Source organism: Phaenicophaeus curvirostris, chromosome 11 (genome assembly GCF_032191515.1).
Source record: "Phaenicophaeus curvirostris isolate KB17595 chromosome 11, BPBGC_Pcur_1.0, whole genome shotgun sequence".
NCBI classification, from domain to species: Eukaryota; Metazoa; Chordata; class Aves; order Cuculiformes; family Cuculidae; genus Phaenicophaeus; species Phaenicophaeus curvirostris.
The window spans coordinates 15,430,019-15,446,197 of NC_091402.1; the positions used below are offsets into that span (position 1 = coordinate 15,430,019).

A 16,179-nucleotide genomic window follows, 5' to 3' on the forward strand; every position below is an offset into this window, starting at 1 on the left:
GACAGCTTAGTAGTTCCTCCTCCAGGACCCATGGGAACACCATACCTGTTTGTTTTCCAGATATGGATGGTCTCAGGGTCTGCGATCCCGTAGTGCGTCGCCTGCTCATCCAACAGATCAAAGAAGTATTTGACTGCCAGAGGGACAGGGCGGTTGGTACTGAGGATCACCTGAAACAAGTCATCCACAAACTTCTGCAGAGTGCCCTGTGGAGAAGAAAGCAGGACAGAGTCAACACGGGTAGAGGACAGTGGAAAGGCCAAGCCTCACACAGATGAGAGGTTACCCCTCTTCTGCTCAGCAGCCTCGCCTCCACTGCAGGCAGCAGCAGCAGCAAAGGAGAAAGGAGGACCAAGAAATTTCTGGAAGAGGCTGTGGAGAAGCTCATGAACAAAGCAAAACATGGAGGGGAGTCAGATGTACTCAGAGCCTCTGCAGGTACAGGGGATTGCTACAGGGGAGGGGGCTTGCGACATGCTGGAATGGCCCTGAGCTGTAGAGACTGCCTAGGAGAGGGGAACTGCTGGCTGCCAGCAGGTGTATTCAGCCGGGTGGGAACAAGGAGAAGGGGTTTGCTCAGCAGCAAGAGGAAGTTCAGTAAACGTGGGAAGAACGCCAGGCAGTGCCTGGCAAAGTGCCTGGGTTGTTCCTTGAGGAACGGGGCTACTGTAAGCAGGGCACTACTGGGAAACCTGGATGCCAAAAGCTGATCCCTCCTTGAGAACAGAGTAGAGGGAGAAGTTCCTGGATCAATTTTTTAACAATGACACTGGAATAAAGCAAAAGGGACAATCTGAGCAGGTGCTATGCCTGACTTATGACTGAAGCTGAATTTGTACATGGCTGGTATGTACTATTAGCATCATCTCCCTGCAGCAGGTAAAAAGTCAGTCCTGTGTTCTTGGCCCTGGGTGAAATGGAAGGTGAGCAGACATGGCAGCCTAGCAGACACTGCTGCCCGGTGGACTCTGCTGCAAAGCACAGGGTACCTGCTTTTTTTTTTTTTTTTATGGGACACACAAAGACAAACATGGGGTGGACACAGGGATAAAATCATTTCTCACTCTTCCAGAGTCTCTGCAAAACTTAACCCAAGAGTAGGAGTAGAAGTCTGACACTGCAGTGCTGGGGGTGGAGGGGAAACAATGGGCATGTGCATGAACCCAGGCAAAGGATCTCTTCAACCCAGCAGTCTGCAGGGGGACACGAAGGAAGCCAAGATCCCAACCAGCACACAATCTGTGCTTCTTCTCACCTTCATTGAGAGTAGACGTGTCAGATAGATCTCTGGGATTGCCTTGGCTCGCTCCCGATCTCTTAAGCTTCCACGCCGATGCTTGGGTAGCTCTGGCTCTTCCGTCGGTTTTACCAGGTGCCAAAGTTTGATCCCACCCTCATCTGCATCCTCTAGCATTGGTGTTTCTAAAACAAGCAATCGTTTACAGATGAGTGTCAGTACTCTCACAGTACAGCTTGGCCCCAATGAAGCAAGGTTTCACAGCATGATAGAAATGCAAATGGGAAGGAACCTCTGGAGGCCTCTGTAGAGCCTCCTGCACAGAGCACAACTGTTACTATCACTACAGCAGGTTGCCTTTGTCAACCCAAAACCTTCAAGACTGTGGAAACTTCTCCAGACTGAGATCTCCCACCACCCCAATGGTCTGTTCCAGGACCGCACTACCCTTGTGCTGAAAAAGGCTTTTTTCCATGCCCATTTTGAACCCATAAAGCTGCAGCCAGTGACTATTGTCCCTCAGCCACAGAAGTATCCATGGAGCTGTTTGCTCTGCCAGGCAGCAAGGGAACTGCCTGGTGTCCCATCACCACCCTCAGCCCATGCTCAGCACCTAAGGGTATGTAGATCCCTACAAGTGGCAGACTGCGCTTAGCTCTGGAGTGTCAGAACCAGAGAATTGTCCTTCTCCTGCATTTTCATGCCCAGACTGGCTTTCCCCTGCTCTTGCACTCCTTTACTCTTCCCTCATCTCACCTGCCCAAGCTTTCAATTTCCTAACAATCCTATGAGGGTCCAAATCACGTATCAACCTTCTACAGCAACATAAGCCTGGGGCAACAGCAATAGACTTGTCCCCAATAGACTTGCTTTTATAGCAAGTGCTATAAAATCATTTTATGAGAACAAGGACATCAAACTCACTCTCTCCTGGGATGTAGTCCTGATTCTCCCTATGGATGTGCTTGGTCAGGCGTGGGACCAGTGCTACTGTTGCTCCATCAGGCACCTGCAAACAAGCAAAAATCAGCATTCTGAATAAATGGCATGTTCCTCATCAGCACAACAGGCAAGTGCTTGTAGACCAAAACAGACTATACCTTTACTAGAAAACACCATCACTGACCTTGTAATGTTGAAGAGTATTCAGGCGTTTCCAAGTTCCTTGAACAACAGATGTCACATCCTCATCGGACAGTATCAGATGACCTGCCAGCCCCGATCTCCACTCTACAGCCGTTAGAGCACAGAAAATGAAAAGATAAACTGTTAATTCAAGGCATCTCTGAAGTCTGCTGTTGACATCCATTAATCCTCATCAGCCTTTACCCACGCTGTTTCACAGACAACATAACCTGAGCAAGTGCCTCTGACAACGCTGAGTCTTGCAGTCACAGGGCAGCCTCTGAGCAGAGGAACAGGCAGCCTCATGGCCTCCCAGGTTCCACCCACCAAGTTCCTACGAATTCTGTGAGATTGTGACTCCAACCAGGTGATTCAAACCACAAAAATGCACCTGTAGTGCTTATTAGCTACTGTTCCCCCAGTACCTGCTCATCTATAAGTGTCACTACTATTCAGCAACAGCCAATGAATAAAGAAGATGGAAAATGGAGTGGTTTCCCTCTAATATAAAAGCTACACTGTGGGCAAAAGTCTTGCCTGACAGACATAACTGAGCTGCTGCCACTCACTTCAGTGGCAGGAAGAGCCTGTCTGTCTATAGCATCTCTGTGCTCAAACTGTCCTCTGCTCCTACGTGTTTTCATGCTTTTTTTTTTTCCTGTTTTTTTCCTTGGACCATCGCTATGGTCCAAGTCTGGTAAAGAACACCATGAAATGGAAAGGGCTGGACCCAGCTGCTTCTTTCCTCTGCTTTCGCTGTTAGACTCTTGCCTGCAGCATGCCCCGCTGGATCCAGCCAGAGTGCAAGATCCTTGGTCAGTGACTGCACACTCAGCAGAGAGTGACAAGTGTCACACACGCCGAGGTGCTGCACGCAGATAACCACCTCTCCGCTCTGCACTGAGTTTTGGCACAGAGGAGTTCTGCTCACCGAGGTCCAGGGTGTCTGGGTCTGGTCGGTGACAGTAAGGCGTCCCTTTATAGATCTGATCTAGGATCTTCTCCTTCACCTGCGTTATGGTGTCACAGTCTAGCACTTTTGCAGAAATGCCCTGGGAGTCCTCTGCCCCTCCTGGAGCAACTCCTGCTTGCGTCAGAGCATTTAAGGTCTGGGGAAGAAAAGAAAAGGTCACAGCTACTCAGCTGATAAGATTACATCCTACGCATTTACAGTTTGATGGCTGGCATTGAGGCAAGTTAACAGCTGCTAGTCCTTTCACTGGAAGAGTTTCAGAAGAGATAACATCACAGATGTTAAACACCCTGTTCTCAGTCTTGTGTCAAGAGCTGGGAACCAGTTCAACAGGAGGGGAGGGTCTTCAATGTGCCATCAGCAATTTCACCCCCTTACTTCTAGGCAGAGAACACAGCAAATACATCAGATGACTGTGGTAGAGGCTGGAGGATCCTATCAGGCTAGGTCAAAGTGCCTGATTTAGCAGAGCTCTTGTCTATGGAGTTGTGCTGCAGGGACAAACCTGGCTCCCAGGGGACAGTGGCAGGATGCTGCATTTCTGCCTCAACAGTAGAAACAGAGTCATTCAGCCCTGTCACACTGGAGACCCAAGAAGGAACAAGAGCTTTGATACTTACCAGAGTCCGGTACTCCAGGTCCTCTCTCAAGAGGCGGTTGTCATTCAGGGTATATTTGGCTTTCCCTGTTACCCAGTCAACTGGCCCTTTGTCCACCTGGTGCTTGATTCCTCGGAACAGCATGTAAAGGGGCTCCCCAACAGAATCCTGGCACAGAAAGGAAAGAATTTCACCTGTGAGAAATTCAGCTTGCTCCTCCCAGCAGAGCCCAATGGCTTGGAAAGCCAAGTAGAGGAGGAACAGCACTGAGGATACAGTAGCTAAGCCATAGCCGGCGAAGAGCTTCTGCTGACAGCTCCTGCTCCGTGCCCAGGGAAAGTGCACAGCCCAGCTACAGGCTGGGCGAACAAGACCAAGGTGTTGCTCTGCCCCTGTGCCACTAATCTGAGAGACTCCCCCTACCACCCCCTCTCCAGGAAAGAAATTACATCAGAATCTGTCCTCCTCACGCAGAGACCAGCCTATGGCCAGTGTGTCTCAAGATAAAGGAGCTACACTGAACACTCTGTCATCTGGCAAGATATCCTGGAAACAATGAGTGTTATTAACACCAATGTAAGCATCCCTGTGCCCAGCGAACAGCTCAGCTCTCTCATTCCCCACGCTGAAATACAGGATTACTCTGGCACTATTTCAGCTACAAGGGAGGCACAAAGCGAAGCTGTGGCTGTCTCCCCTCCTCTGGCCCCTCTGCACCACAAAAGGACAAAGAGCTCACCCTCACAAATGTGTATAGGCAGATGGACATCCAGTTGGTTAACAGCTTCTCTACCACTGTTTCTGTCCTGAAAGAGAGCGTGAGGTTGGTCACAGGAATATGGTGCAGAGCAATTAGGAATTTGGAGATAAAGATCACTTCCCTTGTGAAAAAAAGCACACTAAATGATTGTACAGGATCGCCAAGGGATGGGGGTGGGGGGAAAGGAATTTAGAGACCAGTAAGGTTAATGCTTTTGATACTACTTCTCTGAGGCACTTTTCAGCCTGAAGGAGGCACCAAATTACAGAAGCGGAGAGATAAGCAAGCAGGCAGCAGAGGAAAGCCTCTGGGAGGTCTCAAACAATGGAAATTTGTTCAGATCAGAAGGACGGACCTGACAGGAGGCTAATGAGGATTGAAACACAGGAAATATGTCAGTTTAGCCTCAAACATGGCATGACTATGCCCAGGGACCTCCAAGAGATCAGCAGACTTGGCAGAGCCCTAGTACCTGAGCACAAGGAGAGAGTCAATGTACAGCACCTTCAAAAGAGGAGGAACATGGAGTGGGCAACTCCAGCTTCCTACTCTTTTACAGCTTCCCTGCTATATTTTCTGCCAATTGCTGACTGGAGAGACTGGTATCATTGTTACTGCTTCCTCCATTCGATGCATGCTGTCTGGACACACATTGGTCTTACAGCTGCAGTTCAAGCCATGATAGTATCCTGTTCACAGGAGTTTTAGAGCTTGCCAGCTGGACAGAAAAGCTCTGTCCTCTGGGGTAGCTAGCAGTGAGGACCATGGGTATCTTACCTCCGCAGCATCAGCTTGGGGTTCTTGGCCACGTACTGCTCCACAAGGTCATTCAGGAGTGTTTTCAGGATGTCAGTGAAGTACTCCAGCTTCCCATGCAGTGACACAGTGAGCAATGATGCCACATAAGCCCGGTCTCTCGGAGAGAAAGTGCGCTGGATTTCTAGAGTGTGGATGAACTGTGGGGGAAGAGAGATAAACCAGTGTGTGAATCTGCTGAAAACAAGGCAGTCACAGCTACCAACTCCTGGAAAACGCGGTACTGCAGGGAGCTACTCAGGAATTAACTTCAAGAGACACTGCCCACTTGCCACCACCAGCTGCCAGTGACACGGCCCTGATACCAGCAGAGAGAGGGACTTTACCTTGGTGAGGAAGAGCTTGCTGTTGAGCAGGTTGGAGAGCTGGACCAAGCCCTGCTCCACAGTTTGCCGCCGGCACTCAGGGATGTCCAGATCCCTTTGCAGTGGTGACTCACGGTGGCCCGGGAAGAAAATGCGCTCTGCATAGGACTTGTAGTCCAAGAAGGGGATTCCTGTGCCCACAAGGTCACTTGTGAGGTCCATCATCTCAGTCATCAGGTCTAAAGGAAAGGAAATGCACACGAGGTTGGCTGCATGATCACACAACTGATGGTGCAGAGCACGAGGTGAGTACAGGAACCAGGGACAGCAGGATGGGGCTGAGGAAGACAGATGTTTCCTGTGAGGAAGGGGCACGTTGGGGTCCCATTGCTAGCATATTTAAAACTAGATGAGGCATTGGGAGAAATCATATGAGGAAGCTTCCAGCACTGGGGAGGAACCAAAAGGTGAAGTTGGTGATTCTTCTCATTTACAGTCAGGGCTTCCAGTTTGGTAAAGAAGAAGCCACCATTCAGTACAGATCTGTGCTTACAAGCATTACCAACATTAGAGACAGAGTATTAGAGATCTCTGGCTCCTCACTGCTTCCCACGTTAGCTGGAGATTACAGTCTGAGTCACCTGCACAGTTTCAGAGCCCCAGGTCTCCCACGCAAGGGCTCACTGCTGCAAGCAGCTAAGTACAAGGTTTATGGGCCCAGAACACAGGGTGCAATTGCCTTACACAGATTGCCTTTCTTGCCCTAAACAAAGACTGGGTTAGCTGTCCTTAAGATCTCTCCAAGTGTGCCCTCGTGACCCTTAGCTCTCCATCTGAGCCTGGAGGATGAACTGAAGAATTAGAGGAGTCTGTATAGATCACTGTGCTCTGAATCAAAGAGAAGAAATAAAAATGGAAGAATTCGGCTATATGTTTCAATACACTTGCACAGGATAAAGTTGTTGCCTGCTCTGAGTTACCCAAACAAGCATGCAGGAATGGAAAGAGAGGTAGGTTTGAGAGTGGTTCTTCAAGCTTCCCTAAAGCTGCAAGAAACAAGGGGCTCAACGACTGACCTGTGAATTCCTTTTTGCATCTGTCTCGAACACTTGTTTCCAGATTTTCTAGCTGGATTTGAACTTTCTTGTAATCTCTCAGAGCCTGTTTGCTCTTCCTCCTGCAATAAGAAGTAGAATTGTTCCTGGTAGCCCTAGCCCAGCAACTGTCCTTGCCAATGGTTGTGTTGCTGCCAAAGACTCCAGAGGAATTGGTGTTGATGTGATTTCTACTGAATATCATCTTTGTAGGTTACCAAGCAGCGTTCTGTAAACTAGATCGTCTCTTGGAGCACCCATTAAGTGCAGGCTCTGAATGAACCACAGTGCAGGCTGTGACCAGCAGGAGGAATGTCTCACACATCCAATGCCAACAAGGGCTAAGAATTTGGCACAAAATTAAGAAAACTGGAACCTTGTTTAGGCTCAAGATAGACACACTGCCACATCCACTGAATAATGTTGAAGAGGAACTTAAAGACCTCAGACAATGCCAGAGTTTCCTACCTGTATATGAAGACGATGGCCAGAACAATCAGCGCTACAAAAGATGCACCGACACCCAAACCAATCTGTGCCTCCAGCGGGAAGGTGAGCTGGCTCTCTGTGTCGTACTGCACTCGGCCCAGGAGGAAGTTCAAGTTTCCCATCTGTACCTGTAAGAACGCACGTGGCATGATGTAAGTGCAGAGCAGCCATGAAATACAAAGCCACAGGGCTTCCTCAGAATCAGAATAGGTACAGGTGGCATACAGGTCTCTAGCAAAGCTGTCCCACAGCACAACTCCTGAATCCAGCTATGCCACGTGCCTTCAGGTAATGTTTGGCACATAAGAGCAGCACTGAGAATAAGAGCAGCTCTGTGCTGCCCTCACACCTCCCCTGTGCCTCACCGGGGCTCTTGCCTTTCCTCCACTTGCCATCCCACTCCCTGACTCCACCACTACTTGTTGTTTGGGCTTGAATAAACAACAGGGTTTCTTGTGATACTAATTCCCTACCGTGAACTCTGGGAGCACGTCCGTGCCCTCCCGCTTTGTGCGGTGCCGCGGAGCTGGCTGCTCAGAAGGAGGCTCACAGTAGAGATGATTCCTTGTTAGTGTCTTCACCACACAGATTCCTTCCCCAATCATAGCCATAACTTCATCCTTGGAAATAGCCAGATCTAGATTTTCACCCTGGAACAGGTGTGGAACGGCACATCAAACCGGGAAAATAACAACTCTGCATTTCCATGGCTCCAGAGAAGATGGAGTAGACCAACAAGATAGGATGAAAGCAGCCTTTTTTCTTCCCCAACTACGCTTGCATCTAAATTGGCTGCATAAGTTCATTTTGTAAGCTAAAAAATGCACTTGCATACGATTTAGATTATAGCTTTAGGACCTGTACCATGCTGCATAAGTATGGTTATAAATAGCCTGTCTTCCTAAGGCTCTTCAGCCACAGCACGACTAAGCTCGACTTTTTGCTCTGTGTGTTTGCACATACAACGTGTATATATTTGAAAAAGTAATCTCATGTCAGTTAACCCACACGCTCAGGTGAGTCAATCAATGTCTTTCAAAGGTGTAACACATCTATGCTACCGCTCTTACTGGCTAGACAAATCTGCTTTAACTTTTGGGGATTAAGACCTTTTATTTTAATAAACCCACACTGATTGATGTTAATTATATTTTTATGTTGTAACGCTTTCCAAGCTGAATCCTGCAGCAGCATTTTTTTTTTCATTTATTTTTTTTGCCCAGAGCTCTGTCAGGGTATCCTGACAGGCTGGTATATCAACCTTCTCGTACAAGAATATTACTTCCAGCTAGTTTTTGTGTTACCTCCACAGAGATGACGCTTCCAGGCTTGTGACGATATGGTTTGGCAGGGTCTTCAGCATTCAGTGGTTTTAGGATGGGGTTGACTTCGTAAGAGAAGGGCATGGGATGCAATGAGTTGAAATCAAAGCTCAGATTATCCAGAATAAATTCCAGTTTGATATGGACACTCCGCAGCAGTAGGTTAATGGCTGGAGTTTTGCACAGGATCAGATAGGAGGAGTTAACAAGACATGGTTCTTCAAACTAAATATGAAAGGGGGGAAAAAGTGTCAGTAGTGAAACACTAATGCTTCTCTGGTAGCTCTGCCGTACTTCCCAGCCCTGAGCTATCTGGGGCCAGTCTGCATTCCTCTCATCTGGAGCAACGCCAGAGGAACTCTGCCTAATTGTACAGGAAAAAAATCCAATATCTGAGGAAATCCCTGCATTCCTCTAAAGAACGATTTCATAGCACTGGTTTTGTTGCAAATACCTACATCTTAGCAGTGGGAATCGGCTCTGGCATTCCCCCTGCAGCGAATTCTGGAGAGGCATCAGCTTTAGATCTCCCTGCTCTGACAGAACAGGACCAAAGATCTTAAATGCAAGGCTGATTTCCTAGACTGAAAGCTTCTTTGAAAGAAGCATTTCTTTGTCCGGTTGGGCAAGTTTTACACATTTGGTAAAAGTATGAGAGTAATTTCTTTTTCTCCTCTGCAGCCACAAACACCTTCCTAAGAACATGGGTAAACCCAGCGATGAATGATGCATGTGCACCAGCAGCATATCCCCCAATTTCTGTACACGAAGCCCTCCATTGTTTACACTAATAACGCAAATTCTTCTTGTACTTTGGCTCCCAAATACCCTCCCTCTACCTCTGCAAATTTTGATGCATGCTCTGTGACCTCAATGACCACATCAATACCTCTGTAGTGACCCATGCCTGGACGCTGGCAGCAGGGGCACAGAAAATGTTGGTGACACTGATAATTTCACTGAACTCTGCCTGCTTTTGTATTTCACAGTGAAAGATTGCCCAGGGACTATAAACATGGTCTGAATTATGCAAAAGGGAGAGTCTGGAGTATGGACGTGCTGAGCCCCACAAGCTCTCTGGCCCAACTGTGGATTTCTTTATCTCCACACTGCTGTCCTACTGTTTCTGTCTCGCATCACAAGTCCTGCACATCTATAATCAGAGAGAGACACAACTCATGGAAATGTTTGTGAAAGTGCATAATCTCTCAGCCTAGCAGAGAACAGTTCCACTCGGCCAAGGCTGTTGGTACAATCCAAGCAGATAACAGCAAGTGGATGAAAAAGCCCTAGGGAGAGAAAGTCCACCTCTCCAGGCATCAGCCCTTATGCACCCTTGCCTTTGCTCCTTTGCCTTGCTACCTGCTGGATGCTGCACAGAGCGCCCTCGGGGCACTCCGTGTCTGGGATGATCCTGCGCCATCGTCCCAGTCCTCGGCGCCGGCGTTCAGATGGAGAAACTGTAACGCGGATCTTTGGTTTCTGTACAACGTCCAAGTTGTATCCATGAACTCTAAGCACTCTCCCTCCACTGAAAGAGAAAAGTAGCTGATCTTACTCACCCACTATTTCATTAGTTCTGTCTTGCCCGTGCTCCCACCCTTCTGCTTATGCTCACTCCTGGAACCCTGGCTTTATTCTGAACTGCAACTCAACAAGCAGATGCCACTGGTGCTGTAGTACCTGCCTCAGCACACAGCACTGCGGAAGGTGCACTCAGTCTTTCTACCTGAGGAAGCTTTTAGGTGGCTCTGCAAAAGTGATGTTTGGATCCAGAGTATATCTGAAGAGGGATCCTTCCAGTCTCCGCTCTTGGTTCCCATATTTGATAGTGACTGGAAGTTCTGTGGACACGTTGCTGGGACTCGTCTGGCATGCCAACTGATCCTCCGTCATCTCAGAGAGGCTTGGAGAGACAGAAGAGAGAACAAGGGATTAACACAGCCACTGCAGAGATGGATTTTATAGTACCACACCTTGCTCTTTGCAGACAGTCTGCTGGTATTCTCCTAAATTTAATGCTGAAAGGTCTTGTGCCTTATGTAAGTAATGAACGTGGCAGTTGTCAGTGAGCATCATGTGGACAAAGAGCAGGTACAGCCACTGTCCAGATTGAGAAGACTGGAAACACGCTACCAAGGCATGTGAACCTTCCCACCAGCAGTGCTGTCGAGTGTACGTGTCCCAGGATGCAAGAAAAAAAAAAGCAGCTCTTAGCGTTAGTCTGCAGGAGCCAACTGCAGTTCCCCATCAGCAAAAGCAGAGCTGTAGGGATGGGATAGAGTCATGCAGAACAGAGGCCACGTGGCACTGTTCACATCCAAGGGAACATGGGCAGGAAGATGGTCGAGGTTACTGCAATGACCCTCAAGGGAAGGATCTCCTGGAACGCAGAGGAGAGCAGAGGTCCCACCACCTGTGTTACGGGCTGAGCCAGGCAGCATCACAGCCTGCAGGGCTCTGGGAAGGACTCGGGGCAGTTACACAGCCAGCACATCGGCAGGCGCTGATCTTACATGTGGCAAGGGAGGTCTCCAAGCAGGACACTGATCTCACTAGGATGCCCAGTCAGCAGCTTTGAGCCCAGAAGGGTAAGGCAGGTTCCTCCCGCTTTGGGGCCCTGAGTTGGAACAATGGATTTCAGCTCTGGGTTCTAGAAGAGGAAAAAAAAAACAAACAGAAAAAGAAAGAAAAAAAGGAGGTAAGTGACAAGAAGCTCCAAAGATAAGGCAAGGAAAGAAAACAGCAGAATATGTTCAAGGACCTCCAGTGCTCTGACAATAGAAGCTATAGATCTCAACCACAGGCAGGTCTCAGCTAGGCTCCAGCAGCCACCTTACGGAGCTGAGGGAACAGAGGAGGGATCAGTCACAAATCAGGGACCAGTCTTGCCACAGACTGCAAAAAGCAGACAGATGCTGGAAACAGCAGAGCTGTGAGCCTCACACACAAACCCTAGGATTAACAGTTCAAAGGGATTATTCAGATCAGTAACTGGATTAATAACTCCAGTAAGGAAAAACAAGGCAGCAAATAAACTATCTGTTTGTCTAGTAGATGAGATTACCAGCAGGAAGCCCTAAGAATTTGTGTTGAGACCTGTACCATTTAAACATTCTTGTAGGTGACCTGGAAAGGTAAAATGAAATTTGATAAATTACTCAGAGTAACAAGAATTTAGTACCACTGAGGAGCTGCAACAAAATCTAGAGCCAGCAGGCAGAGTGGTGCGTTAAGTCAATGCTGATAAACAAAGAGCAAGATACATGAAGTGAGAAGGAGCAGTGAAACTACAGCAAAAAAGTAACCCAACCATATCTATGCAGTTGAGAGTTTTAAAAGAGCTCCTGCCAGTTGAAGGGTGCTTTGGTACCTTAACAACAAGAATATTCCAGTAAATAAAATGGTTCTATGCAGCCAAAAATGGAACAGCCTAAGGCTTTTCAGGCATCTCTCTCTCCTTCCCAGGGAAGAGGAAGACATGGGCTAGGTACAGAACTTGTAAGTTGCACGGCAAGGATGAAAAGCGAGCACTTGTATGTAATTCATAGTTACTGGGTTTAAGATATCAAAAAGTTATCAGAAATGTATTTAATAAGAAGCATAGGAAGTTACAATACACAGTAACTTTGGACTCACTGCCACCAGCTGTTAAAAGCCAGAAGCTGAAAGTGTGTTCAAGCAGCAATTTGCAAATTAATTAACGGAAAGTCAGAAGTCTTAGTAAGATATTAAGTCATCGATAAACAAATCTCCAAATCAGAAAAGTGCTCTTTAAGCATTTAAGTTACCATTGTCAAAAACAACAAAAAAAACCCACCTAGATGACAGCACAGCCATTCTTATAGTATAAAAACAGAGGAGTGGGGAGAAAAAAGAAAAAAACAACCCTCCAAAACCTACCACACAACACAAATACCAGACAAATCAGATAAAAATACCAGTGGCAGTGCCTGGCAGAATCCTGTAAGTTCAGGCAATAGGCAGCCATTTCGCAGAGATACTGGAAGAACAGGGAGAGGTATAACAGGCCACAGTTACCTTACCTGATAGGTGAAAACATGCTCAGAAACTCCACGTCCTCCTCCAGGCACTTCCACCACAATGTGCCCAGATCTCTCTGTCCAGCTCCCGCCAGCGACACAGACGATACTGCAGGGCAATCCAAGAACAGTGTCACACCACAGGAGAGCAGATGAGCCGTATCCACTGCATCACATCCTAAAACCATCTAGTAACCACAGCTCCTTTCTTTCAGCCTTATGACAAGCTCACTATAGACAACCAAACAGTGAGAAACACCTTTAAAAGCTGGGCTAGTAGCAGCAGAGAAAAGCAGGGGGCGGTTCCAAACAGGAATTATTCTTCCTAGGACAGACAGGACGAAGCCCACTGTATCCCAGATACATGAAGAGTCCAAGAACTCTGCCACTGCCCATCGCTGATCAAACCAGTCACATCTGGAGTGACTCCAAGCTACCAGTGGTCAATCCACACATTAGGGCTGCGTCTGGCACAGAAAAATACTTAGTGACTGTGGGTTTAGCTGGACACAGCCTTCAGCCAGTGGCCTCTGGACCAGCCAGTTCCCCCGATCAGCATCACCTACTCTTCCCAGCCCATTTTGCAGCCATAATTTGGTATGGGAGATGCTGACAAGGTGAAAAGTCAGCTTGTCCTTAGAACAGGGCAGCAAAGAATCTCATGTTACAGCACTGATTTGCTATCAGCAAAACTACTCTGCAGGAGACTTCTCAGCCTTCCTACACAGTAGGAGATGAATTTCGTCTGGGCTTTGCTGAGGAGTTGGGTTCCAAGTTCACAGCTACTTCCCCTCAACCAAAAGGGCTCAGGAATTTTAACTTAGGCAGTGCAGTCCCAAGCCAGGATCCTGTGATGCCTGGTGATTTACAGACACAGAACTAGGACAGTGCTAACTTCAGAAGGATTATACTCTTATTCTAGGATGAAAACAGAAAGCAGATGGATCCAGACAAACAAGACACACAGACAGGACAACACTGCTCCACACAGCAGGCCATTTCCCAGCATGATCTTACCTGGCTCCCAGAAGGAAGGGTGCTACAACTACTGCTACCATGGAATGGAAAAATGGGTTTGTGATAGCTCTGATGAGAGGTTACTCACAATTGCTCTCCTCTTCTCCTGCTGGTTGCTTGGCTCCTCTCCCTCCCTTCTGCAAGGTTCCCACCTACCTGCCTTGTGACAGACCAACTATACAAATATTCCTTTCTCCTTGCTTCCTAGATACCCCCTAGTCACACCTCAACATTTGACTACACTGCCTTGTTATATGGCCCTGCCCTGCCCTGGCTGGACACACCAGCTACCCAGCTCTGTATCACTGACACTAGCTGAGTTCAGCAGGACGGGTCTTTCTGCTTCTCAAACTCCCAGCCACTGCTTTTACAAGCACTGTATGACCTGCCAGGCACTCCCGGCCACCAGAAGAGTGGCATAGGGCCCACCACCAGGACTCCCTGGTCTGTCCCTGGCTGAGAGGGTCCCATCGTTGAGTTTGTTCCTGGGAGGTGGAAGGTGCTTGCCTTGCTGGCTGGCAAGTGAAGAATGACAGTCTGGGGGTGTGCCCACTCAAGCAGAGACAACAATCTGTGCTGTACCTTCAACCACACATTCCTATCCTCACCCTGTGTGAACATCATCAGGCTATTTTCCTAGCTGACACTTGCACAAGCCATGTCCTTCCCTTTATTGGAATCACCCTGTGGCTGGGGGAGACACCCACGAAACCGCATGGTTCTGAGCCTGCGATTCCCTGATCTCGCTGGCTCGTGGGCTCCGTACTGGCAGTGTGGTTGGTACACGGCAGCATTGCTGGGCCACCTCTCTCCATGGTCACTGCCCAAGTAACTGGTCGGACAGTGAACTTACTCAGGAGCACTCCCCGGAGAATGGGCAAGGCTCGATACCTGCTATAGCAAAGGCAACGACAACTCAGGCTGGTGTCAGCAGCCAAGGAAAAGCCAGCCTCCTGCCTCTGGGAGGAGGTTTCACAGATACTCTACCTGCTAGAGATCTCATACTCTTGAGCATCTACGGCACAGGGAATTCCTGCAACAGTGACAGTTTCTGCAATGTCTTGATGTTTCTGCCCGAGGTTTGAGCCAGTGATGGTGATTCTAGTGCCACCTTCCACTGGTCCAGACAGGGGGTACACCTGCAAAGACATCCGCGCATGTGTAAATGTCACAGTATCTCAGACCTCTGCAGTCTGGCAACTGATCTACAGCACAAGGCCCTTCAGCTGCCCCATTACAAATTCTGCTGGGTCAGATCACTGCTATGGATTCCTTTACTGGCTTAGACCAATACCAGGTTGCGCCCTCATCAGAAGAAAGCCCATAAAGAACACCACAGTCGGAGCCTTCTCTCCCATACCTCCCTGCTGCCAGTGGTCCCTCCCAGAGGTGATAATCCGCTACAGACTTCTAAGGCAAGGACTGCCCTGCTTTGCCTTCTCATCGACATGCTCCATAAGGCATTTCTGCTGAAGAGTGGGAATGCACAAGCCAATACATGTTGCTAGTATTGAAGCAGCAAGCACCATTCCTCAGCATCAGTACGACAATGAATTGCATGCTGCACAAACGTCAAAGCTCTGTTCCTGAGCAGCATCCAAGATAAACTAAGACAAGATGCAGCACATGGAAGTTGTGTGCCACCGGAGGGAGAACAAGCTGACAGCAAAAGGGACACATGGCTACAGACACTTGTCATGTGGCAGTTAGCAAGAAACATTTAAAATCAACAGACAAAAATAATTTATTCCAGCAACCTGTCATGCGATTCCCTTCCTTGCTGTGCTTTTATCATTAGGTTTTGCTCTCCTTTGCCCCAGACTCAGTTGGGCCAACCTGTTTCAGGGTCTGGCTCGGGACAGTTAGAGGATCCAGTCTGTGGACCCTTTCCCAGCTTCTTCTGGTGTGCCAGTTTCAGCTCGCATGAGATACAAATGCATCTTTCCTCGCTGTTACCTATCAGCGAACTGAAAGCCCATCACAGAAGTCTAGCATCCTCGCAACACCAAAGGATCCTAGTAGAATAGGACTAACTCACTCTTCAGATGGTCAAAGTATTATTGAGCTGCAGTTTGCGCACTGAGTTCTCAGCGCTCTGATTTCAGCTGAAGATTTGAGCCTTCCTTGCCCCAGGTACACTACACTAGTGAGCAAGCTACTCACAGAGTGGATGAGAGGTGCCGGACACATATCTTCAATTTTTTCCTTGCAGGAGCCCCTGAAGATACAGCTGGGGTTGTCACCTCCACACCACACACAGTTGTACTTGGAGTCAGCTGTTTGGCAGCGGCTACAATCACTGTGTCCCACAGAGCAGTTGTAAAAAGTCACTGCAAAGGAAAAAAAATTCAGAGGCATCTGCAAACATCATATAAAGCATGGAATAATCTAGCAACTTA

General features: G+C 48.2%; 1 protein-coding gene across 3 annotated transcripts in view; it reads right to left on the reverse strand.

Annotated features, from left to right (window-relative positions):
- The window catches only part of PLXNB1 (plexin B1), a 62,796-nt gene that overhangs the window by 4,190 nt on the left and 42,427 nt on the right, over window positions 1-16,179 (reverse strand). For all 3 annotated transcript variants that reach the window (XM_069866309.1, XM_069866310.1, XM_069866311.1), the window contains 19 exons: window positions 15,944-16,110; window positions 14,768-14,919; window positions 12,767-12,872; window positions 11,237-11,373; window positions 10,450-10,626; window positions 10,083-10,251; window positions 8,703-8,945; window positions 7,872-8,048; window positions 7,378-7,526; window positions 6,892-6,992; window positions 5,837-6,054; window positions 5,472-5,650; window positions 4,674-4,740; window positions 3,956-4,102; window positions 3,294-3,471; window positions 2,364-2,467; window positions 2,162-2,246; window positions 1,256-1,422; window positions 46-206 (listed from right to left, as the gene is read on the reverse strand). In XM_069866309.1, coding sequence (XP_069722410.1) covers window positions 46-206; window positions 1,256-1,422; window positions 2,162-2,246; window positions 2,364-2,467; window positions 3,294-3,471; window positions 3,956-4,102; window positions 4,674-4,740; window positions 5,472-5,650; window positions 5,837-6,054; window positions 6,892-6,992; window positions 7,378-7,526; window positions 7,872-8,048; window positions 8,703-8,945; window positions 10,083-10,251; window positions 10,450-10,626; window positions 11,237-11,373; window positions 12,767-12,872; window positions 14,768-14,919; window positions 15,944-16,110 — 2,884 coding nt within the window. The remainder of the gene's footprint in view (window positions 1-45; window positions 207-1,255; window positions 1,423-2,161; window positions 2,247-2,363; window positions 2,468-3,293; window positions 3,472-3,955; window positions 4,103-4,673; window positions 4,741-5,471; window positions 5,651-5,836; window positions 6,055-6,891; window positions 6,993-7,377; window positions 7,527-7,871; window positions 8,049-8,702; window positions 8,946-10,082; window positions 10,252-10,449; window positions 10,627-11,236; window positions 11,374-12,766; window positions 12,873-14,767; window positions 14,920-15,943; window positions 16,111-16,179) is intronic.